Genomic DNA, 22,043 nt, shown 5'->3' with positions numbered 1-22,043 from the left:
TAACGCGGTTTCGTAAAAGAAGCCCTAAATTGTTGAAGAGAAAATAAATTAGAAATTAGACTTTACAGACTCAAAGAACATCATTGCAATTCTAAGTGTCTAACACGGCTGATGACACTGTTAACCTGTCTGGTGCTTGGTGCTGCTTAATTTGAAAAAGAAAATGATTCAGCCCTTGGACGAATGAACGTTATTATAGTCTTGCACGCTATTATCTTTGCAGTGCGAAACATAACTTTTCCATTCTGTTGCACACAATTGTCTTGTATAACAGGGAGCCTGCACCTCACAGTCTGACTCCCCGCTAGTCAAAACTAGTGCCTGATAAGAAGTCAGAAGAAGCCTCACTTTCTTTGCAGTGGTTACACGGTAATACAGTAAACCAGGGCAGAATAAGATCGGTGATAAGTGTAAAGTGATGCATGTCGGTAACAAAAATCTCATGCACGAATACAGGATGTCCGGGGCAATACATGGAGAGACCTCCCAGGAAAGTTCTGATCGACAAGTCGATGAAGCCATCCACGCAATGTACGGCGGCGAAAAGGGCGAACAGAATGCTAGGAATAATAAAGAAGGGGATCACGAACAGATCGGCGAAGGGTATCATGCCGCTGTACCGGGCCATTGTACGCCCTCACCTGGAGTACTGCATCCAGCACTGGTCATCGTACTTGAAGAAGGACACGGTACTACTCGAAAGGGTCCAGAGAAGAGCGACTAAGATGGTTAAGGGGCTGGAGGAGCTGCCGTACAGCGAAAGATTAGAGAAACTGGGCCTCTTCTCCCTCGAACAGAGGAGATTGAGAGGGGACATGATCGAAACATTCAAGGTACTGAAGGGGATAGACTTAGTAGATAAGGACAGGTTGTTCACCCTCTCCAAAGTAGGGAGCACGAGAGGGCAGTCTCTAAAGTTGAAAGGGGATAGATTCCGTACAAACGTAAGGAAGTTTTTCTTCACCCAGAGAGTGGTAAAAAACTGGAACGCTCTTCCGGAATCTGTCATAAACACCCTCCAGGGATTCAAGACCAAGTTAAACAAGTTTCTGCTGAATCAGAACGTACGCAGGTAGGGCTAGTCTCAGTTAGGGCGCTGGTCTTTGACCAGAGGGCCGCCGTGTGAGCGGACTGCTGGACACGATGGACCACTGGTCTGACCCAGAAGCGGCAATTCTTATGTTCTTATGTTAGCCCGTCCAGTCTGCCTGGTCTATAAGTATTTTTTATTTTTTTTAAGTTTATTAGGTTTTTTATATACCGCCTATCAAGATTATCTAAGCGGTTTTACAATCAGGTTCTTAAGCATTTTCCCTATCTGTCCCGGTGGGCTCACAATCTATCTAACGTACCTGGGGCTATGGAGGATTAAGTGACTTGACCAGGGTCACAAGGAGCAGTGCAGGGTTTGAACCCACAACCCCAGGGTGCTGAGCCTGTAGCTTCAACCACCGCGCCACACACTCCTCAGTTTATCTACCATTTTGTATAGCTAGGGTTGCCAGATTTTCCAATTCCCCCAGGCCCGCCTAGTTCCGCCCACTCCTGCCCTGTAACATCCTAATCCCGCCCCCCCAGTCCTGCCCTAACCACCCCTCCCCCTCCCCGCTGCCTGCTTTTGTCAGGCAGGGAGGAAGCCGAAGACTTCCGCCTTGCCCGATGCAATTTCTGGAGTCTTTTCAAAACCCGGACAAAGTGCTGGGTTTTGAAAAGCCGTCCGGACCCCCAGACATGTCCGGGGAAATCCGGGCGTCTGGTAACCCTATCTATGCTAATTAGATCAGTTCCACTGCTTAAATCAACCATAGGAGTATGTAAGGCCCAAAAAAGTTCAGTTCGTGCTCATTTTAAACAAATGGGTTGATGAAAACAAACAAGTGGTAAGACGTCCAAACCTGGATGAGCTCAGCCGCTGGCTTTCTTCTTTTTTCAAAATGTTTTTGCCGATGTTGCTCTTGGACCTTCAAAGCCAATCCAGAGCCCAGGATTCCCTTGAAGAAAAAATGATAAAAGCCATCAGACACCAAGTTGTTTAACTGAAACTGCATAAAAAAAAAGAAAGAGAGACTTTTCTTGAAAATAAAGGTCGTCACACTGGAACAGATGCTTGTAATGTTCAAACATTTCTATTTCTATAAACCAGAAAAACAAAAATGCCAAATATCACATAACAAAGGACTTAACACCTCTCATAATGGAGAAAACAGCGCGTTCCGTATTCACAGATTCGCTTATTCACGCAAAATAACGTGTAATCTGTTTTCGCTGTTCACAGGTATTTTCGCTTATTCCCGGTCACGTACAGTGTGTTCCCCATGAGGCTGAAATATGCAGAAACCCGAGTGGAATTGTCCAGATAAGAATGATGTGCAACCAAAAAGTGTCCTCCAATTCGTCTGGTAATATGAAGATCTTTATTACTCAAACATCAAAATGACACATTCACCAACTCAATGACTCGACATGTACATGTTTCGGCCATCAGGCCTGCCTCAGGAGTCTTAAAAATCACGAATGATGACATACAGAGAGTATGCTGGCACTCAAGCAGATTTGACCAAATCAGACGCATGGGATCAGTCCACAGCACTCGTATCATACGCGGTATGACACTCCATTTTGATTGGTTTTTGGTCAAATCTGCTTGAGTGCCATCATTCGTGATTTTTAAGACTCCTGAGGCAGGCCTGATGGCCGAAACAAGTACATGTCGAGTCACTGAGTTGGTGAATGTGTCATTTTGATGTTTGAATGATAAAGATCAGCAAATAAAACGGGGGAAACAAAACCACAAACTCAAAAGCAAAAAGACAAAGTGGAATTGTCCCAAGCAGAATGGTGAGCACTAAAAAAGTGTCCTTCAACTCATCTGATGAATGCAAATATCTTTATTGGTTCAAAATCTTGTATATATAAATCCAAAGACTCAACGAACCGACATGTACATGTTTCGGCCCAACCGGCCTGCCTCAGGAGTCTTATGAGCCTTTAACGGTTGTATGGGAAAATCACATGAGATACAAAGTAGCACGCACTCTCTACAAGGCGAGTAACTCTGGAACGTGGATAGCTGATGAACGACATGAACGTTGAGTCTTTGGATATATGTACAAGATTTTGAACCAATAAAGATATTTGCATTCATCAGATGAGTTGAAGGACACTTTTTTAGTGCTCATTTTAGTGCTCACTTTTTTAGTGCTCACCAAACTGATCTTCTCAAAACGCAAATCTGACCATGCCTCCCCACTCTTGGCCAAACTTCACTGGCTCCCAATAATCTCCAGAATCCATTTCAAATGTTCCTGCCTGGCTTTCAAGATCATTCACGGAATCCTGCCTCCTCTTATCCCACTGTCTTTCAACTCCTCCAGTCCCGACTCCTCCAGAACTGCCCAAAGGCTTAAACTAGCCTTCCCCTCTCCACGCGGCATCCACTCTTCAGGCAAACTGGGAAAATCCCTTCTCTTCAAAATCACAGGTCTTTGGAACGACCTCACCACCCCGCTGCGGAACCTGAGCTCCCTTCAGTTATTCCGCAAACAACTGAAAACCTGGCTTTTCAGCAAATTGTAGCTCTATCCTTCCCCCCTTTCTCTCCCCCCTTCTACACATAAGTTCATGTAATCCTTTTTCTTCTTCTCTACCCACTATTTTAAGTTCTTGTAAACCGTGTCGAGCTCCATTCTCATGGAGATGATGCGGTATATAAACTTAAGGTTTAGATTAGATTCTGATTGGGACAATTCCACTTTGTCTTTTTGAATAATAAAGATCTTCATGTTACCAGACGAATTGAAAGGACACTTTCTTGTTGTACATCATTCTTATCTGGACAATTCCACTCTGGTTTCTGCATATTTGCGTTTGTGGTGTTGTTTTTTCCCCATGAGGCTGAAGACATTCATAGAGACGTGGCCCGTCTTTTGAAAGGCAGGGTATAAATAAATACAAATACAAAAAAATATATTTTAATTGGATGAGACACACCTACCCAATTCTAACTAAGGTCGGCACCTAAGTGGGTGTGTTTTGGGGCAAAGAAAGACATAAGTGGAACTAGGCGTGATAGCCCACTTATGAGCCTGCAACGTAGGCTAGTCAAAGCTTGGTCTACATGACCAGTGCCGAAGGCCCTCTTTTACAAAGGCGCACTAAGCGTTTTAGCGCAGATTTAGCACGTGCTAAATCAACGCATGCGCTAACTGCTAACACGCCCACAGGATAACATGCACGCGTTAGCGTTTAGCGCGCATTTATCGCACGCTAAAAAGCTCAGCGCACCTTTGTAAAAGAGGGGTAAGTTTTTTGTTAGATGCCTAATCTAATCTTCTATATATATAAAATTGGAGGTATGTGTGTATGTATGTGTCGCGATCACGCAAAAACGGCTTGACCGATTTGAACGAAACTTGGTATGCAGATCCCTCACTACCTGGGGTGATATGTTCTGGGGGTCTCGCGGCCCACCTGCACACGTGGGTGGAGCTACAAACAGAAAATCAGATTTCACCCATTCATGTCAATGGAAAAAGCTGCCATTCTCACAGTAATTCCAACTACCTGGGGTGATATGTTCTGGGGGTCTCGCGGCCCACCTGCACACGTGGGCGGAGCTACAAACAGAACATCAGATTTCACCCATTCATGTCAATGGAAAAAAAGTAAAAAGCTGCCATTCTCACAGTCATTCAAAAACGGCTTGACCGATTTGAACGAAACTTGGTATGCAGATCCCTCAGTACCTGGGGTGATATGTTCTGGGGGTCTCGCGGCCCACCTGCACACGTGGGCGGAGCTACAAACAGAACATCAGATTTCACCCATTCATGTCAATGGAAAAAAAGTAAAAAGCTGCCATTCTCACAGTAATTCAAAAACGGCTTGACCGATTTGAACGAAACTTGGTATGCTGATCCCTCACTACCTGGGTTGATATGTTCTGGGGGTCTCGCAGCCCACCTGCACACGTGGGCGGAGCTACAAACAGAAAATCACATTTCACCCATTCATGTCAATGGAATAAATGTAAAAAGCTGTCATTCTCACAGTAATTCAAAAACGGCTTGACCGATTTGAACGAAACTTTGTATGCATGTCCCTCACTACCTGGGCTGATATGTTCTGGTGTTCTCACGGCCCTCCTGCACACGTGGGCGGAGATACAAACAGAAAATCAGATATCACCCATTCATGTCAATGGAAAAAATGTAAAAGGCTGCCATTCTCACAGTAATTCAAAAACGGCTTGACCGATTTGAACGAAACTTGGTATGCAGATCCCTCACTACCTGGGTGGTATGTTCTGGGGGTCTCTCGACCCACAACTCTATGTTGCTTGCTCAGGGGTGGGTTCCCCCATCAATTTATATGTTCTTGCTCCTGGAGGTGAAACTAAAAATTTTGTTTATAAGCACGTTTTGCGTTAGTTGTATTGTATTCATTTTGTCAAATATTTCACATTATAATTTGAATATTGTACTTTTTATTAAGCTGTAAAACAATAATTTCATTCACCACTATAAAGTATCTTTATTTGAATCCATTTACAGTGTTATTGCTATAATTAAATACCCGTGCAACGCCGGGTCATCAGCTAGTCTAATCTAAACCTTAGGTTTCTATACCGCATCATCTCTACATTCGTAAAGCTCGACACGGTTAACAAGAGTTAGGGTAGAAAGGAACTCTAGTGGAGGGAAGAGGCAAAATGAAGAGAAAAATTTAGAGGACTAGAATAACCAGAGAGGGAGGAGGAGTTATATTTTTGAGAATAACCAAGTTTTCAGATGTTTACGGAAGAGTTGGAGGGAGCTCAGATTCCTAAGAGGGGAGGTAAGGTTGTTCCAGAGCTCAGTGATTCTGAAAGGGAGGGAGGAACCTAGATTTCCTACAAGGGAGACGCCTTTTAGAGAGGGAAAGGAAAGTTTCAGTTTTTGGGTGGATCTGGCGGAATTGGGGTTAGAGGAGTTCCAAGAAAGAGGAATGAAGGGAGGGAGGATACCGTGTAGGATCTTGAAAGTGAGGCAGGCACATTTGAAGTGGACTCTGGAGATAATCGGAAGCCAGTGGAGCTTGGATAAAAGCGGTGAGACGTGGTCGAATTTGCTTTTTGCGAAGATAAGCTTAGCAGCGGTATTCTGAATCCGCTGGAGTCTTTGAAGGTTTTTCTTTGTTAGGCTAAGGTAGATAGAGATGCCATTAGACGTGATTCTGTAAATGACGCCTAAGTGTGATCGACACGCGGCCAGCGCCATTTTTTTTAGACGCCGGCCGATTTAGGCACCATTTACAGAACCTGGTCCTTAGGTGCCCAAGCTCAGTAAAAAAAAACTTTTTAAATTGCATTTCAAGGTGCCTAAAAATTCAGCGCCAGAATCACGACTCCTTAGGCGCTTCAGGCTAACCCCACTGTGGGTGTGGCTAATGCAAGAAATAGCGTTAAGCAGGCTAAAGTGCCTAAAGAGGTGCAATTCTCATCAAAGATAGGCGCCAGAAAAGTAGGCCTGGAAACCCCTGGCCTACATTTCCGGTGCCTACCTTTGCCGAAGGCGCAATTCTGTAGCCAATGCCGTGGTGTGATAGGCATGCAATAGGTGGCCACTTTTAAGGTGTCTGCCGACAATGGCAATGGTTATAGAATCCGAGCCTTAGTGCCTATAATAATTAAACTCTGTAATTCGTTGCCAGAGAATGTGGTGAAATCAGTTAGCTTAGTGGGGTTTTAAAAAGGTTTAGATAATTTCCTAAAAGAGAAGCCCATAGGCCATTATCGAGATGGCTTAGGGAAATCCACTGCTTATTCCTAGGATAATAATAATAATAATAATAATAATAACTTTATTCTTATATACCGCCAACAATCTTGCGACTTCTGGGCGGTTTACAATAAAGGGAAACTGTAAATACAATAAATAGAAGTTGTACATACAACAAATTAAGGAGTATTGCAGTGTACATCTGATAGTATCAACATTAATAGTAGTAACAACAGTTTGTGGGCTGCAGGCCAAGAAGTTTCAAGTTTCAAGTTTATTAATTGGCTTGTTGAATCGCTTAATCGGATTTCTAAGCGATGTACAATAAAATATATATGTAAGGAAACAAAAACATTACATACATTTAATTAATTATAACGTAAACAAAAGGTAAGAGGGGGTGAAATACATTTTTTTATAGTAAAGAAAGAACATACAGGGAAAATACATAAGGAAATTAAAAAGAAGTGCCATGCTGCTTACAGAGAAGTAGAAATATTCCATGAATTGAATGGAGTGATCGTAGTTGGTGGTTAGGGGTTAGGGTTAGCAGTTTACAAGATCAGGTTTGTGATGGTGTTACAAGGGTTGATGTCCTGGTTCGTTATCTAGGTATTTTAAGAACAGGTAGGTTTTTAGGTGTTTCCTAAATTCTCCATAGTTGTTTGTGTGTGCAATTAGTTTTTCTAGGTCTTTACCCCATGTGGCTGCTTGGTACGATAGCAGTTGTTGATGGTATTTCTTATATTTGCTAGGATAAGCAGCATAAAATCTGTTTTATTACCTGGGATCTAGATAAGTACTTGGGACTTGGGTTGGCCACTGTTGGAAACAGAATACTGGCCTTGATGGACCTTTGGTCTGTCCCAGTATGGTAGTTCTTAGGTGAGCCAAGTATAGGATCAAGCCATTGTGACATCACTGCTGAGGTTGGCTCCGAGGCATTATGACATCACAATCTCAGCTCTGGAATGTTGCTACTCTTTAGGTTTCTGCCTGATACTCGGGACCTGGGTTAGCCACTGTTGGAAACAGAATACTGAGCTTGATGGACCTTCGGTCTGTCCAGTACGGTAATTCTTATGTTCTTATGTGCCCTGTTGAGATAGTTGTGAAATACCAGCTAAGACACTTAAGATTAACCCCCTCTTTTGCATTAACCGATTAGCATGCGCTAATCAAATTAGCACGCGCTAAACGCTAACGCATGCATGTTAATCTGTGGACACATTAGCGTTCAGCGTGCGCTAATTTGATTAGCGCACGCTAATCAGTTAACGCATCTTAGTAAAAGAGGGGGTAAATTCTGTATATGGCTTCCAAAAAATCGGTGCAGTTTATAGAATACCGCCTATGCCCGGGAACTGCGCTAACTTAAACGCAGTCATTTCCACCAACAAAAACGAGGTAAAAATGCCCATGCCTAACCCCACCCCTTTTTACAAAACCGTAGTGCGGTTTTTAGCACTGGCCGCATCAGAGCTGTTACCACCGTGGCCAGTGCTAAAAACACGCTATGGTTTAAAAAATGGGAACACATAAGTTCCTATTATCAAACACTTCACTGGCTGCCCCTGGAAGCAAGAGTTTTGTTTACATTTTCTTGTCTCTGTTTCAAATCAATCTTTGGTTTCCCACTTTAATTTGGGTTGTGCCATTAGGCCCACACGTAGAATCCACAGGTTTACCCACCCAACAATAAAGGCCTGCCGTTATAAAAGATTCCTGGACAGAACTCTAGCTTTCCAGACAGGTAAACTGAACGATTGGCTGGGTAACATTATCATGTACTCCTCATCCTATTTTAGTTTTAGAAAATTAGTAAAAACGAAACTGTTTAACCGATTTGTCAACTAAGAATTTTTTGTTCATTATCTCTCCTATTCTGTATATTTGCATTCGTTGATTCTACACTGTAACTATGTCGCTGATTGTCCAGCTCTTCTTATTGTAAACCGCCTCGAACTACCATGGCTTTGGCAGTATCTACTATAGTAAAACGCTAAGCACGCATGCGCACTCTTATCTGCGTGATCCCTGATCCGTGATCTGTAGATCCATGGCCGGCAGGAGTGCACATGCGTGCATACAACGGTCCCTTTCAGGTGATGTGCGGTCTTGCCGGCTCCCTTACACTTTATTCCCGGCCGAAGTTTATTTTTAAGTTTAAAGCCACGGCGGTGGCTCCTCTCACGAGCCGCACCTGCATCGGAGAAGGCTTCTGACGCAGGCGGCGATCGTGAGAGGAGCCGCCGTGGCACCTTTAAACGTAAAAATAAACTCCAGCAAGGGACTAAGGGAGCCGGACGGACCAAGGGAAGGGGGGCGGCAAGGGACTAAGGAAGAAGGCCCGACCGCGGGAAGAGAAAGAGGGGTAGGGGAAAATGCTGATGATGTTGCACAGGGACGTGGAGAAGGAGAGAAATACCACTGCTACTGCTGCACAGAGAAGTGGGGTGGGGGGAGGGAAATGCTGCTGCACAGGGAAATGGAGGGAGAGGGAATGCTGCTTCAGTTTCTGCACAGGATAGTGGGTGGGAGGGAAATGCTGCTGCACCGAGAAGTGGAGGGGAGGGAAATACTGCTGCTGCTGTTGCACAGGGAAGTGGGATGGGGAGGGGGAGGAAATTCTGCTGTGGCTGCTGCACAGAGAAGTGAGGGGGAAGAAATGCTGCTGCTGCATAGGGGGCAGGGAGAGAGACAGATAGAAAGACAGAAAGACAGCGGTAGGGAGGGAGAAAGAAAGAAAGGAAGAAAGACACAGGGGCAGGGAGAGAGACAGAAAGACAGACATACAAAGGGGGCCAGGGAGAGAGACAGACAGAAAGAAAGACAGACAGTGGGAGGAAGAGAGACAGAAAGAAAGAAAGACAGACAGACAGATATATATTCTAAACTAAACTAAACTAAGCCTTAGGTTTATATACCGCATCTTCTCCACTATCTAGCACCCACTATCCGGTCTTACCACATCCTCTGGCAACGCATTCCAGAGCTTAACTATTCTCTAATTACTGTCAATAATTGCTTGTTAAAAAGCCAATTATCAGCACTAATTAGTTTGTTACTCAATTGTATTGCAGTGGCTTTAAGTTTCTTTCGATTCAACTGATTTTCTCTAACATAGCCTTTAATTTTCCATGAAGACGCTTGCTGCTCTTTTTTCTCTACGAGGATCTCATATAAAGATTTTCAAAGTGCTTGTGAGATTCCTGTCTAGGAAGGCAAATTTTTTCTGCTACCACAGACCTAATTAGTGAAAAAAATATATAACATCTGAAGCTTTTATGTCCACTTGCATGAGGCGTTATAGATCGAGGAACAGTGCTTTAGCAGCGTGTAATGAATGCCCAGGCTGCCTCCTCAGAGGCTACAAGGAAAGCATGATATAATTGTCTCAATGACAGCTTTATGCCTGAAAGTCAAACTGTTTTTCAAGAAAATGAGAAAAAAAAATGCTTACTTACAGCAGGAAGAGCAAAAAAGGAGACTCCAATTAAAGAGAATGTGGCAGCTATCAGCCGTCCCTCCCACGTCTTTGGAGTTTTGTCACCGTAGCCTATGGTCGCAAGAGTAACCTGTCAGGAGAAATTGTGGTCTTCATACCATAAAATACGTAAACTAACAAGAAGTATACAGTATTCTCAGCTCTGCTTTTAGTTTCTGTGCACAACGCATTAGAAGGAACATGACAACCATATAGAATTTTTGTTCACAATGAAGATGCATTTTGTGGGGGAAAACCCCCACCAAAACATTACTAAACTGGATAACTGAACTTAAGCTTTGTTGGATGAGTGTTTATGTAAACCCCCTGGGAGACAGCAGGGGGAGCTCCAATCTATTAAAGCAAAGTTGAACATTGGCTGTTTATTTTTGTCAGTTCCTGTTGATGGCTGCAGGCTAGAGAATGACACAGGGACACATTTTTCCCCATCTCCGCAGGAACTCGATTTCTCTGTCCATGCAAGTTTTGTCACTGTCCCTGTCCCATTCCTGTAAGCTCTGCCTTAACCACACAAGCCTTGAACACTTATGATTTTAAAGTGTTTGAGGCTTGTGCAGGTGAGGACGGAGCTTAGGCATTGGTGGAATGAGGCATTATGACATCACAATCTGAGCTCTAGAATGTTGCTATTTCTGATTTTAAAGTGTTTGAGGCTTGTGCAGGTGAGGACCGAGCTTAGGCATTGGTGGAATGAGGCATTATGACATCACAATCTGAGCTCTAGAATGTTGCTACTTATGATTTTAAAGGGTTTGAGGCTTGTGCAGACGAGGACCGAGCTTAGGCATTGGTGGAATGAGGCATTATGACATCACAATCTGAGCTCTAGAATGTTGCTACTTATGATTTTAAAGGGTTTGAGGCTTGTGCAGACGAGGACAGAGCTTAGGCATTGGTGGAATGAGGCATTATGACATCACAATCTGAGCTCTAGAATGTTGCTACTTATGATTTTAAAGGGTTTGAGGCTTGTGCAGACGAGGACAGAGCTTAGGCATTGGTGGAATGAGGCATTATGACATCACAATCTGAGCTCTAGAATGTTGCTACTTATGATTTTAAAGGGTTTGAGGCTTGTGCAGACGAGGACAGAGCTTAGGCATTGGTGGAATGAGGCATTATGACATCACAATCTGAGCTCTAGAATGTTGCTACTTATGATTTTAAAGGGTTTGAGGCTTGTGCAGACGAGGACAGAGCTTAGGCATTGGTGGAATGAGGCATTATGACATCACAATCTGAGCTCTAGAATGTTGCTACTTATGATTTTAAAGGGTTTGAGGCTTGTGCAGACGAGGACAGAGCTTAGGCATTGGTGGAATGAGGCATTATGACATCACAATCTGAGCTCTAGAATGTTGCTACTTATGATTTTAAAGGGTTTGAGGCTTGTGCAGACGAGGACCGAGCTTAGGCATTGGTGGAATGAGGCATTATGACATCACAATCTGAGCTCTAGAATGTTGCTACTTATGATTTTAAAGGGTTTGAGGCTTGTGCAGACGAGGACAGAGCTTAGGCATTGGTGGAATGAGGCATTATGACATCACAATCTGAGCTCTAGAATGTTGCTACTTATGATTTTAAAGGGTTTGAGGCTTGTGCAGACGAGGACAGAGCTTAGGCATTGGTGGAATGAGGCATTATGACATCACAATCTGAGCTCTAGAATGTTGCTACTTATGATTTTAAAGGGTTTGAGGCTTGTGCAGATGAGGATGAAGCTTAGGCATTGGTGGAATGAGGCATTATGACATCACAATCTGAGCTCTAGAATGTTGCTACTTATGATTTTAAAGGGTTTGAGGCTTGTGCAGATGAGGATGAAGCTTAGGCATTGGTGGAATGAGGCATTATGACATCACAATCTGAGCTCTAGAATGTTGCTATTTCTGATTTTAAAGTGTTTGAAGCTTGTGCAGATGAGGATGGAGCTTGCAGGAATGGGGGCAGGGACAGAAAAAGAACTTTCCATGACGGGAAAATGAGTTTCCGCGGGGACGGGGAAAATTTGTCCCTGTGTCATTCACTACTGCAGGCTTCCTACTTGCTAAGCCATGACACCGTCTAGCCCGCCTACTACACAAGGCTTTAAACTAGGTAAGTTGGGGGAGGGTACGGGCACAAACAACTCACCTAACGAGCTAAGCTACCAATACTCTTTTGAGACTGAGCTAAGTAAACACTATATTTCTGGGACACATTACAATTTTGGGTCTAGGGGGAGGACACATAGCAATTCTGGGTCTAGAGGGAGTACACACTATAATTCTGGGACCAGAGAGAGTGCACACGTTGCAAATTGCCCTAAAGGAGCTCGAGTAGCCCAAACGGGAATACCCCCACAGGGTACACACATTACCGAATCTGAGATAGGAGCACACTATAGTCATGGGGAGTCCGAGACAGGTACAAGCTTTAGCTCTGGGTCTATGGAGTGTAAAAGACATGCGAATAATGCTAGGGAGTGTAAGAGACATGCGAATAATGCTAATGGGGTCCTAGTGATAAAGAGGGATCGTCCCCACTGAGATACAACAAACACACAACATGGAGGGCTATGTACGTCAACGCCCACAGTCTGGGAAATAAGATCCTAGACTTGGAAACAGAAATGAGGAATGCCGACCTGGATGTAGTGGCGATATCTGAGACCTGGCTCACAGACTCCCACGGGTGGGACATGGTCATACCAGGTTACAACTTGCTTCGCCGGGACAGGGAGGGTAAAATGGGAGGTGGTATAGCATTATATACTAAAGATGACATTAAGGTCACCAGAATCACGGATGTACAGTACACTGGGGAATCCCTTTGGGTAAATTTGGCCAGAGGGAAGGACAAATGCCTGTATCTTGGCGTAGTATACAGACCCCCAAGACATCAAGATGACCTAGATAAGGAATTAATAGGAGATATAGAGAATATCACCTTGCAGGGTGACACAGTATTGGTAGGTGACTTCAACATGCCTGATGTGGATTGGGTCACACTTTCCTCTGCTTCCGGCAGCAGCAGGAAGCTATTAAACTCTTTGAATGGAGCAAGACTCAGGCAACTGGTATTTGAACCAACAAGGGATCAGGCAATACTGGACCTAGTACTTACCAATGGGGAAAGTATCACAGAGGTCTCGGTGGGTGAAACTTTGGCCTCCAGTGACCACAATATGATATGATTCAATCTCAGGAAAGGTTTCACGAAATCTACCACAATGACCAAGGTTCTCAAATTCAAAGACACAAACTTCCAAGACATGGGAGACTTCGTTCACCAGGCACTACAAAGCCAAGCAGACACCGACAGCGTGGAAGAAATGTGGTCAACTCTGAAAGCCACCATACAGGAAGCAACAAACCACTATGTTAAATCAGTAAGCAAACGGAGTAGGAACAACAAGCCACAGTGGTTCTCTACGGAGATCTCGGACATCATCAAAGAGAAGAAAAAAGCATTCATCTCTTACAAACAATCAGGGACACAGGACTCTAGAGTAGAATATCTGGCCAAGTCAAGGGCCGTCAAAGCAGCAGTTAGGGAGGCCAAATTCCGCATGGAGGAGTCTCTAGCAAAGAACATCCAGAAAGGAGATAAATCTTTCTTCAGGTATATCAGTGACAGAAATAAGAACTCGGGCGGGATAGTACGTCTCAGAAAACCAGACGGAGACTATGTAGAAACGGACTCGGAAAAAGCCCAACTGTTAAATAAATACTTCTGCTCAGTCTTCACCGGCGAGGCGCCGGGAATCGGCCCTCAGCCACAGACAAGGGTTAAATCAGTTGACCCGTTTAGTAATTTCAAGTTTACACCCAGCAGCGTCTATTGCGAGCTGTCAAAAATCAAGGTCAACAAGGCAATGGGGCCTGACAACCTACACCCTAGGGTGCTCAGGGAGTTGGGTGATGTCCTAGCGGAACCGCTATCCGCGCTCTTCAATCTCTCCCTTAGTACAGGTAACATCCCGATGGACTGGAAGACAGCTAACGTCATTCCACTCCACAAGAAAGGCTCCAAGATGGAGATGGCAAATTACAGACCAGTGAGTCTCACATCAATAGTGAGCAAACTAATGGAAACCCTAATCAAACACCAATTGGATAGAATCATGGACGAGGAGCAACTACGGGATCCCCGCCAACATGGATTTACTAAGGGGAGATCCTGCCAATCCAACCTGATCAGCTTCTTTGACTGGGTGACGAGGAAGCTGGATGCTGGTGAGCCCCTGGACATCGTCTACCTGGATTTCAGCAAAGCATTTGATAGCGTACCACACCGCAGGTTGCTAAGCAAGATGAGTTCTTTAAGTTTGGGCGACACATTGACAAATTGGGTTGGGAAATGGCTTGGAGGTAGGCTTCAGAGGGTAGTGGTGAATGGCACCCCCTCCGAAATGTCAGAGGTGATAAGTGGAGTGCCACAGGGCTCCGTCCTGGGCCCGATCTTGTTCAACATCTATATAAGAGACTTGACAGAAGGGCTCCGAGGAAGAATAACATTATTCGCCGATGATGCCAAGCTAAGCAATGTAGTGAACAAGAGCATAACAGACAATAATTCAATGGCAGATGATATGATGCATGACCTACTTCTACTGGAGCACTGGTCTAGGTCCTGGCAACTCAGTTTCAATGGCAAAAAATGCAAAGTCATGCACCTGGGAAGCCGAAATCCATGCAGAATTTACACCCTAAATGGCGAGATCTTGACAAAAACTGAAGCAGAAAGAGACTTAGGGGTGATTGTCAGGGAAGACATGAAGTCTGCAAATCAAGTTGAGCAAGCTTCATCCAAAGCAAGGCAAATCATAGGCTGCATACGCAGGAGTTTCATCAGCCGTAAACCTGAAGTCATTATGCCACTGTATAGATCCATGGTGAGACCGCACCTGGAGTACTGTGTGCAATTTTGGAAGCCACATTACCGCAAGGATGTGCTGAGACTGGAATCGATCCAGAGAATGGCCACCAGGATGGTCTCGGGACTCAAGGAGCTCCCATACGAGGAGCGGTTAGGGAAGTTGCAGCTCTACTCACTCGAGGAACGTAGAGAGAGAGGGGAGATATGATCGAGACATTCAAGTACCTCACAGGTCGCATCGAGGTGGAAGAGGATATCTTCTTTTTTAAGGGTCCCGTGGCAACAAGGGGGCATCAGTGGAAAATCAGGGGCGGGAAACTGCACGGTGACACTAGGAAGTTCTTCTTCACCGAAAGGGTGGTTGATCGCTGGAATAGTCTTCCACTTCAGGTTATTGAGGCCAGCAGCGTGCCAGATTTTAAGGCCAAATGGGACAGACATGTGGGATCTATCCGCAAAGATAGATAGGTAGGGTCATTGGAGTGGGCAGACTTGATGGGCCGTGGCCCTTATCTGCCGTCTATTTCTATGTTTCTATGTTTACTCTACACAAAATTCAATGCAGCAGAGGAAATTGGAGAAAACTAATCTCCAACTTTCAGTTTTGGGAATTTGACAGTCACTCCTAGTTAGAGTTACCAGATTTTCTGTTTGGAAAATCCCCCCAGGCCCACCCAGTTCCACCCAACCCGCTCTGTCATGCCCCAGTTCTACCCCCAATCCCACCCTAGCCCTGCCCCTCCACTGCCTGCTCTTATCAGACAGCATGGCATCCGTGCCTGTGTGGATGCCCTCCTGCCCGATGGCGATTTGATAGAAGCTTTTCAAAACCCGGACAAAGTGCCGGGTTTTGAAAAGCCGTTCAGAGAAATCTGTACGTCTGGTAACCCTACTCCTAGTTGACTGGACAAAAGGCTAGTATGAAAGAGCCTAAACTGTTTCCTAGCCAAACTTTCTTTTTTTTAAAATTTGGTAAACTCCCTATCATTACATCTAGGCGGATTACAGCATAATTTTTTTTTTATTCTTTATTGATTTTAATTCAAATACAAAGTGCAAAAATTTTACAAACAAGTAAAACAAAGAACAGCACTTAAATCCAATCAAATAATACAATACAAAATATATCCCCCCCCCCTCACCTCCTACCCTCCCTGGATGTGTGCGAAAATCAAATAGGAATTAAAAGCTTATACAATTAATCAGATTTGACAAATTCCATTAATGGACCCCATGTTGTATTAATATATTTTATTATGTCCCAATATTTCCGAATTCATTTTTTCATATCTATAACAATGACACAAAGTTTCCCACCCAAAGGAAAAATGTAGCCTGTCCCAGTTCTTCCAATTCCTGGTGATCATTTGTCTAATTTTAAACCTGTCTAATGGATTTTTAGCTTTCAACAATGTCCCACATATGACCACATCTTAGGACAACGGAATCGATGTTTCCAGTATCATATTAATTTGTCCCCAAATTGATTTCCAAAAATTGAGTATCAAGGGACAATAAAACAACGAATGATCCAGTGTCCCTACTTCAAGATGACAATGCCAGCATCTATTAGACTTTGAACTGTTCAACTTTTATAAACGAACTGGGGTCCAAAAAATTCTATGTTACAAAAAGAACCAGGTTTATCTCATAGATGTTGACGCTGTACATCTCATCCTCCAAGTCCAAATCTATTGACATTTGTCCAAACAATCAGAAATCCTTTTCAGCCTTTTTCTGAGGGGTAACAAAGTCAGTCACCAAATTTGAAAACCCACAGATTAGCAGAAAACAGAATAAAAAATGCCCAAAGATTTTTGCTGAGCAGTGGGCATGGTTGTGGATAGGGGAGGGGCACCTTTTTACATTTATTTATTTAACGCCCACCCCATCCCTTTTACAAAACCGTAATAGCAGTTTATAGTGCAGGCCAGCACACTGAATTCCCTTCCCTCCCACTTTCTCTCCCCCCTTCATCCCCCACTCCCTCCCTCCTTTCCCGAAGCAGTAGACTCGGTCCTGACAACCCCCTATCTCCCTCCCTCGGTTCCCGAAATAGCAGAGCGTCCTGACAATCCCCCCTCCCTCCCTTCCTCACTCATCTGAAGCTGAGGCTGTAGCGGCAGTTGGCGAGCAGAGGATGTGATGTTAAACAGGGCTGCTTCCCGTCAGCCCTGGCAGGGCCTTTCCTCTGCCGCGTCACTTCCGACCAAAGAGGAATGCCTGGGAAGAGAGGTAGTAAAGCAAGAAGTGGAGATGTCCAACAAAGACTGGTGAACTTAATCTTTCTTAAAAAGTCCTTTATTTATCCAAAAACTCAATGACTCGACATGTACATGTTTCGGCCAAAAAGGCCTGCTTCAGGACTCTTGAGATAAACGTTCTCGGTGTTTGTGTAATTGTCTGGCATATGATTTCCACAAGAAGCTACAATATAATATGAACGACTAGGAAGTCCTTTTATTTAAGATTACTTCATTCTGAAGACTTTTAAGGCTCCTGAAGCAGGCCGTTTTGGCCGAAACATGTACATGGCGAGTCATTGAGTTTTTGGATGAATAAAGGACTTTTTAAGAAAGATTAAGTTCACCAGTTTTCATTGGACATCTCCACTTCTTTCTTTACATCTTTGAGCTTTGTGGATTTGGTTCTTCTGTTCTTTGTTCCGGGAAGAGAAGTAGCCAGAGCTAAGTGTTTCCCTGGGTGGGAAACTGTAAGCGGTCATGTCAGCTTCCAGGTGTTAATGATACATGGACAGAAGAGTGAAGGAGAGAATCTTGCAGAGTATTCCTAAAGTGTATATATTGGGTATGTGGCCAGAATGGACCTTGTGTGACATTTGTTACAACAGTGTTGGGCCTGGCTAGGAGCTATCCCCTATGAAGAGTATTGATTGGGATTGTAATAAGAGACACCGTGGGGAAGATTCTCAAAACGTTAACATGGTCGCTAAACCGGTTCCAGGATGCACTGGGGAGGGGAAGGGTCACCATTTTGAAGAGGCAGGCTTGCTGGCTGGAGAGAGTATGCATCCCTCCAGCCAGCCATCATAAGCCAGGTAAGGGGAAGGGAGCAGAGGGTCATCGGAAGCATGGGGAGTGTCAGGGGGGGGGTTGCGTGGCAGCAGGAAGGAGTGGGCATCTCTCCTGCTGCTGGGGGAGAGCGTTGCTTGGTGGTAGGAGGAAGTGGGTATCTCTCCTGCTGCTGGGGGAGGGCGTTGCTTGGTGGTAGGAGGGAGTAGGCATCTCTCCTGCTGCTGGGGGAGGGCGTTGCTTGGTGGTAGGAGGGAGTGGGCATCTCTTCTGCTGCTGGGGGAGGGCGTTGCTTGGTGGTAGGAGGGAGTGGGTATCTCTCCCGCTGCGGGGGTGTGGTAGGGATAGCAGTGTCAGGTGATTGTGCGATGCGGCAGGAAAGAGTGGGCACCAGGAAGGGGGGGGATGTTGGAGGGTGTCGCTTAGTGGCAGGAAGGAGTGGGCATCCCTCCTGCCAATCACCAGTGATGGGCCCATGCAAATTTAGCCAACCTTCGCTACTCTCTGCCAACCTCATTTGCATGCGCATTTTCGGGAGAATGACTTGCTTTTTTGAAATCGCCACAATAACAGCTGAGACAGCGGCTCATCGGTTTTTAACGCAAAGTTTTGAGAATCGCTAGCCTCTAATCTTTCTTTCTAATGCAATGTGTCAATGGTCCTGAACACTAGGGAAGTACCAAAGCAGTCCCCAGAGTCCAGGGCAGGCCCACTGCACCTGCCTTTAAGATGGAGGCCCTGAAAGTGAAATCCTTTCCAGCTGCTACAACCGCTGTATAGAACCTGATGAAGGTATGAAGGGTAGACCCTGTAGGTGCACTACAAACCTCCTTGGGAGGAGATGACCCTAGTCTCCGCCCATGAGGCAGCAACTCCTCAAGTGGATTATGCTCTCAATATGATGTGGTTGTTTACCACAGCCCTCATATGTGGGAAAAATGGGCATTTTAATCCATCTGAAAATCGAGGTTTTTTAGACGCTGGCATGACGCTTGGCATGACTGGTCAGAACAAAAAAAGAGATCAGATAGGCAAAACTCATTGGTAACTTAGAGGTACTGGAGAAGCACTCATTTGACATCAGCAAATGTAACGCTTTATCCTTTTTCTTAGATCCCATAGGACTAAAGGTGGGCAAATTTCCGAATTCATGTTTTTCATATCTATAACACTGACACAAAGTTCCCCACCAAAAGGAAAAATTTAGCCTGTCCCAGTTCTTCCAATTCCTGGTGATAATTTGCATGGCGCCCCCTGTCACAATTATAAGAAGTCTGCTTTTATACCTGTCTAATGGACTTTTAACTTTCAACAATATCCCACAAATGACCACATCATAGGACAACGGAATTTGTCCCCATATTGATTTCCAAAAATTGAGTATCAAGGGACAATAAAACAACGAATGATCCAGTGTCCCTACTTCAAGATGACAATGCCAGCATCTATTAGGCTTTGAATTGTCCAACTTTTGTAAACGAACTGGGGTCCAAAAAATTCTATGTTACAAAAAGAACCAGGTTTGTCTCATAGATGCTGACGCTGTACATCTCATCCTCCAAATCCAAATCTATTGACATTTGTCCAAACAATCAGAAATCCTTTTCAGCCTTTTTCTGAGGGGTAACAAAGTCAGTCACCAAACTTGGAAACCCACAGATTAGCAAAAAACAAAACAAATAAAAAGCCCAAAGATTTTTGCTGAGCAGTTTTGTGTGTGGGCATGGTTGTGGATGGGGGAGGGGCATCTTTTTACATTTATTTATTTATTTAACACCCCCCCCCCCCCACCACCACCACTTTTACAAAACCATGATAGCAGTTTTTAGTGCAGGCCAGCACACTGAATTCCCTTCCCTCCCACTTTCTCTCCCCCCCTTCATCCCCCACTCCCTCCCTCATTTCCCAAAGCAGTAGAACCGGTCCTGAGAACGCCCCTATCTCCCTCCCTCTGTTCCTCAATGACGTGGAAGCTTGAGACCACTTTCAGTAAGAAAGACAGAACTATGCGCAAGGAGCGCCCTGCTTCCGTGATCCTAAGGAACAGCTCCCTGTAGAGAAGTGCTTGTAAGTCGAAAACTCGTCTTGCTGACGTAATCGCCTCCAGGAACACTGTCTTGACTATAAGACCCAAAAGGGAAGCCTCCCATAAGGGCTCACTGGAGCTGTACTGAGACCTTGCAACACGATGCTAAGGTTTTAGGTAGGGAAACACTCTAGAGCAGGGCGCCGGATCCAATCAGTGGGCGCACAATTCATGAGGATCCAGTGTGTTCATCCCAGTCGTTTCTTTAGATGATTCAGGCATCTCCAAGGTGATGAGTAGAAAAGTTGTAATGGAGAGCTGTAGAAAATCCGACCAATGGGAACGGGCGGAAACTAAAGACTGGGGATTAGGGGGAAGCAGGGGGAAATGGGTAGGGCTCGGGCATGCCCAGTGGGGCCCGGGCACTGCATGTGCTCAGAGAGAGAAAAAAAAAAATCTCTCTGAGCTATTGGAGAGCTTATCCACAAATTGGGAGCTGTTGGGACAACACCCATATGTGGCTGACTCATCCTGCTTGTCCTAGGAGAAGCTAAGGTTTTAGGAAGGGAAACACTCTAGAGCAGGGCTGCCCAAGTCCGGTCCTTGAGATCTACTGGCAGGCCAGGTTTTCAGGATATCCACAATGAATATGCATGAGAGAGAGAGAGATTTGCATACCAAGAAGGCAGTGCAGGCAAATCTCTCTCATGCATATTCATTGTGGATATCCTGAAAACCTGGCCTGCCAGTAGATCTCAAGGGCCGGACTTGGGCAGCCCTGCTCTAGAGGGCGCAACCACAGAGCTCTTTTAATGAACTAAGTGACATCTGGATGAGAAGCAAGTTTCTATGAAAAACGGCGTTTTTGCGGCCCACATAAACTTAAACCTTGCTTATTTGGCCCGTGTCAGCCTTTTAGTTTGACGTGCTTGCCCTAAAGTGGTGCAAAATGACCCGGCGTTTTCCCACTACAAATTCCATTTGCACACATGTTTTAATGAGGCTTAGGTGGCCTGTCCAGTGGGGATAGTAGCAAACTCGTTTCCCTCGATTTCTGGCAAAGGGATTGTGGTCTAGCAGTCAACAAAAGTCATTGACTCTTTCTTCCCAGTCTCTTTTTATACACTTTTATTAAGGAGCGCGAAATGCTAAGATGCCCATAGGATGTAATGGATGCCTTAGCATTTAGCATGCACCTTAATAAAAGGACCCCTCAGTAACAGTTGAAAACCTAAAGGAAAACAGGATGCTATGGGGTACCATGTGATGGGCAACTTGTGAACTACTTACCAGCCCCCACCAAAGTGCATCTGCATAGGTTTCAAAATCTTCTGCTTCGACTGAGCCCATTTCATTTGTTTCGGGAACGTCTTTCTCAACCAGGTACACAAGAAAGGAGGAGAGAATGAGTGTCAGAAACCCGATATACCAGGCAGTGATGAGTTCCTACGAATGGAATGAATTGAGACAACAGAATTAGAACTGATAAGAGTTAATAACAGCGGTGGTGATGTATCACTAGTGAGCCATCTTTCCTCAGAACGGTTACTGCATGGTTTCAGTAGGGGGCAGCATACTGCTGAGGTTAGATTAAGATCCTGTCCGGAGATGGTCACCATTTTTTGAACTGGAATAGTTTTAAAGCAGGAGTCTCAAAGTCCTTCCAGTCGGGTTTTCAGATTTTCACCAATGAATATGCATGAGATCTATATGCATGCACTGCTTTCAATGCATATTCATTGGGGAAATCCTGAAAACCCACCTGGATTGCAGCCCTCAAGGAGGGACTTTGAGATCCCTGTTTTAAAGGGATAACCTCCAGACAGGAACAATCTCAGGAAATGTGTACTGCAATC

At 44.7% G+C, this 22,043-nt stretch overlaps 1 protein-coding gene across 4 annotated transcripts in view; it reads right to left on the bottom strand.

The window, feature by feature from the left end:
• KCNQ3 (potassium voltage-gated channel subfamily Q member 3) overlaps positions 1–22,043 on the bottom strand; it is a 362,225-nt gene that overhangs the window by 92,035 nt on the left and 248,147 nt on the right. For all 4 annotated transcript variants that reach the window (XR_004537948.1, XM_033929424.1, XM_033929427.1 and 1 more), the window contains exons 5-7: positions 21,478–21,633; positions 10,226–10,336; positions 1,896–1,991 (exon numbers count right to left, since the gene is read on the bottom strand). Coding sequence is in view for 3 of the 4 variants with exons in the window: in XM_033929424.1 (XP_033785315.1) it covers positions 1,896–1,991; positions 10,226–10,336; positions 21,478–21,633 (363 nt within the window). In the remaining variant the exon portion in view is untranslated. The remainder of the gene's footprint in view (positions 1–1,895; positions 1,992–10,225; positions 10,337–21,477; positions 21,634–22,043) is intronic.

Source organism: Geotrypetes seraphini, chromosome 2 (assembly GCF_902459505.1).
Source record: "Geotrypetes seraphini chromosome 2, aGeoSer1.1, whole genome shotgun sequence".
NCBI lineage: Eukaryota > Metazoa > Chordata > Amphibia > Gymnophiona > Dermophiidae > Geotrypetes > Geotrypetes seraphini.
The sequence above is the reverse complement of the archived record's forward strand: the minus strand, read 5'-3'. Positions and strand labels throughout refer to the sequence as shown.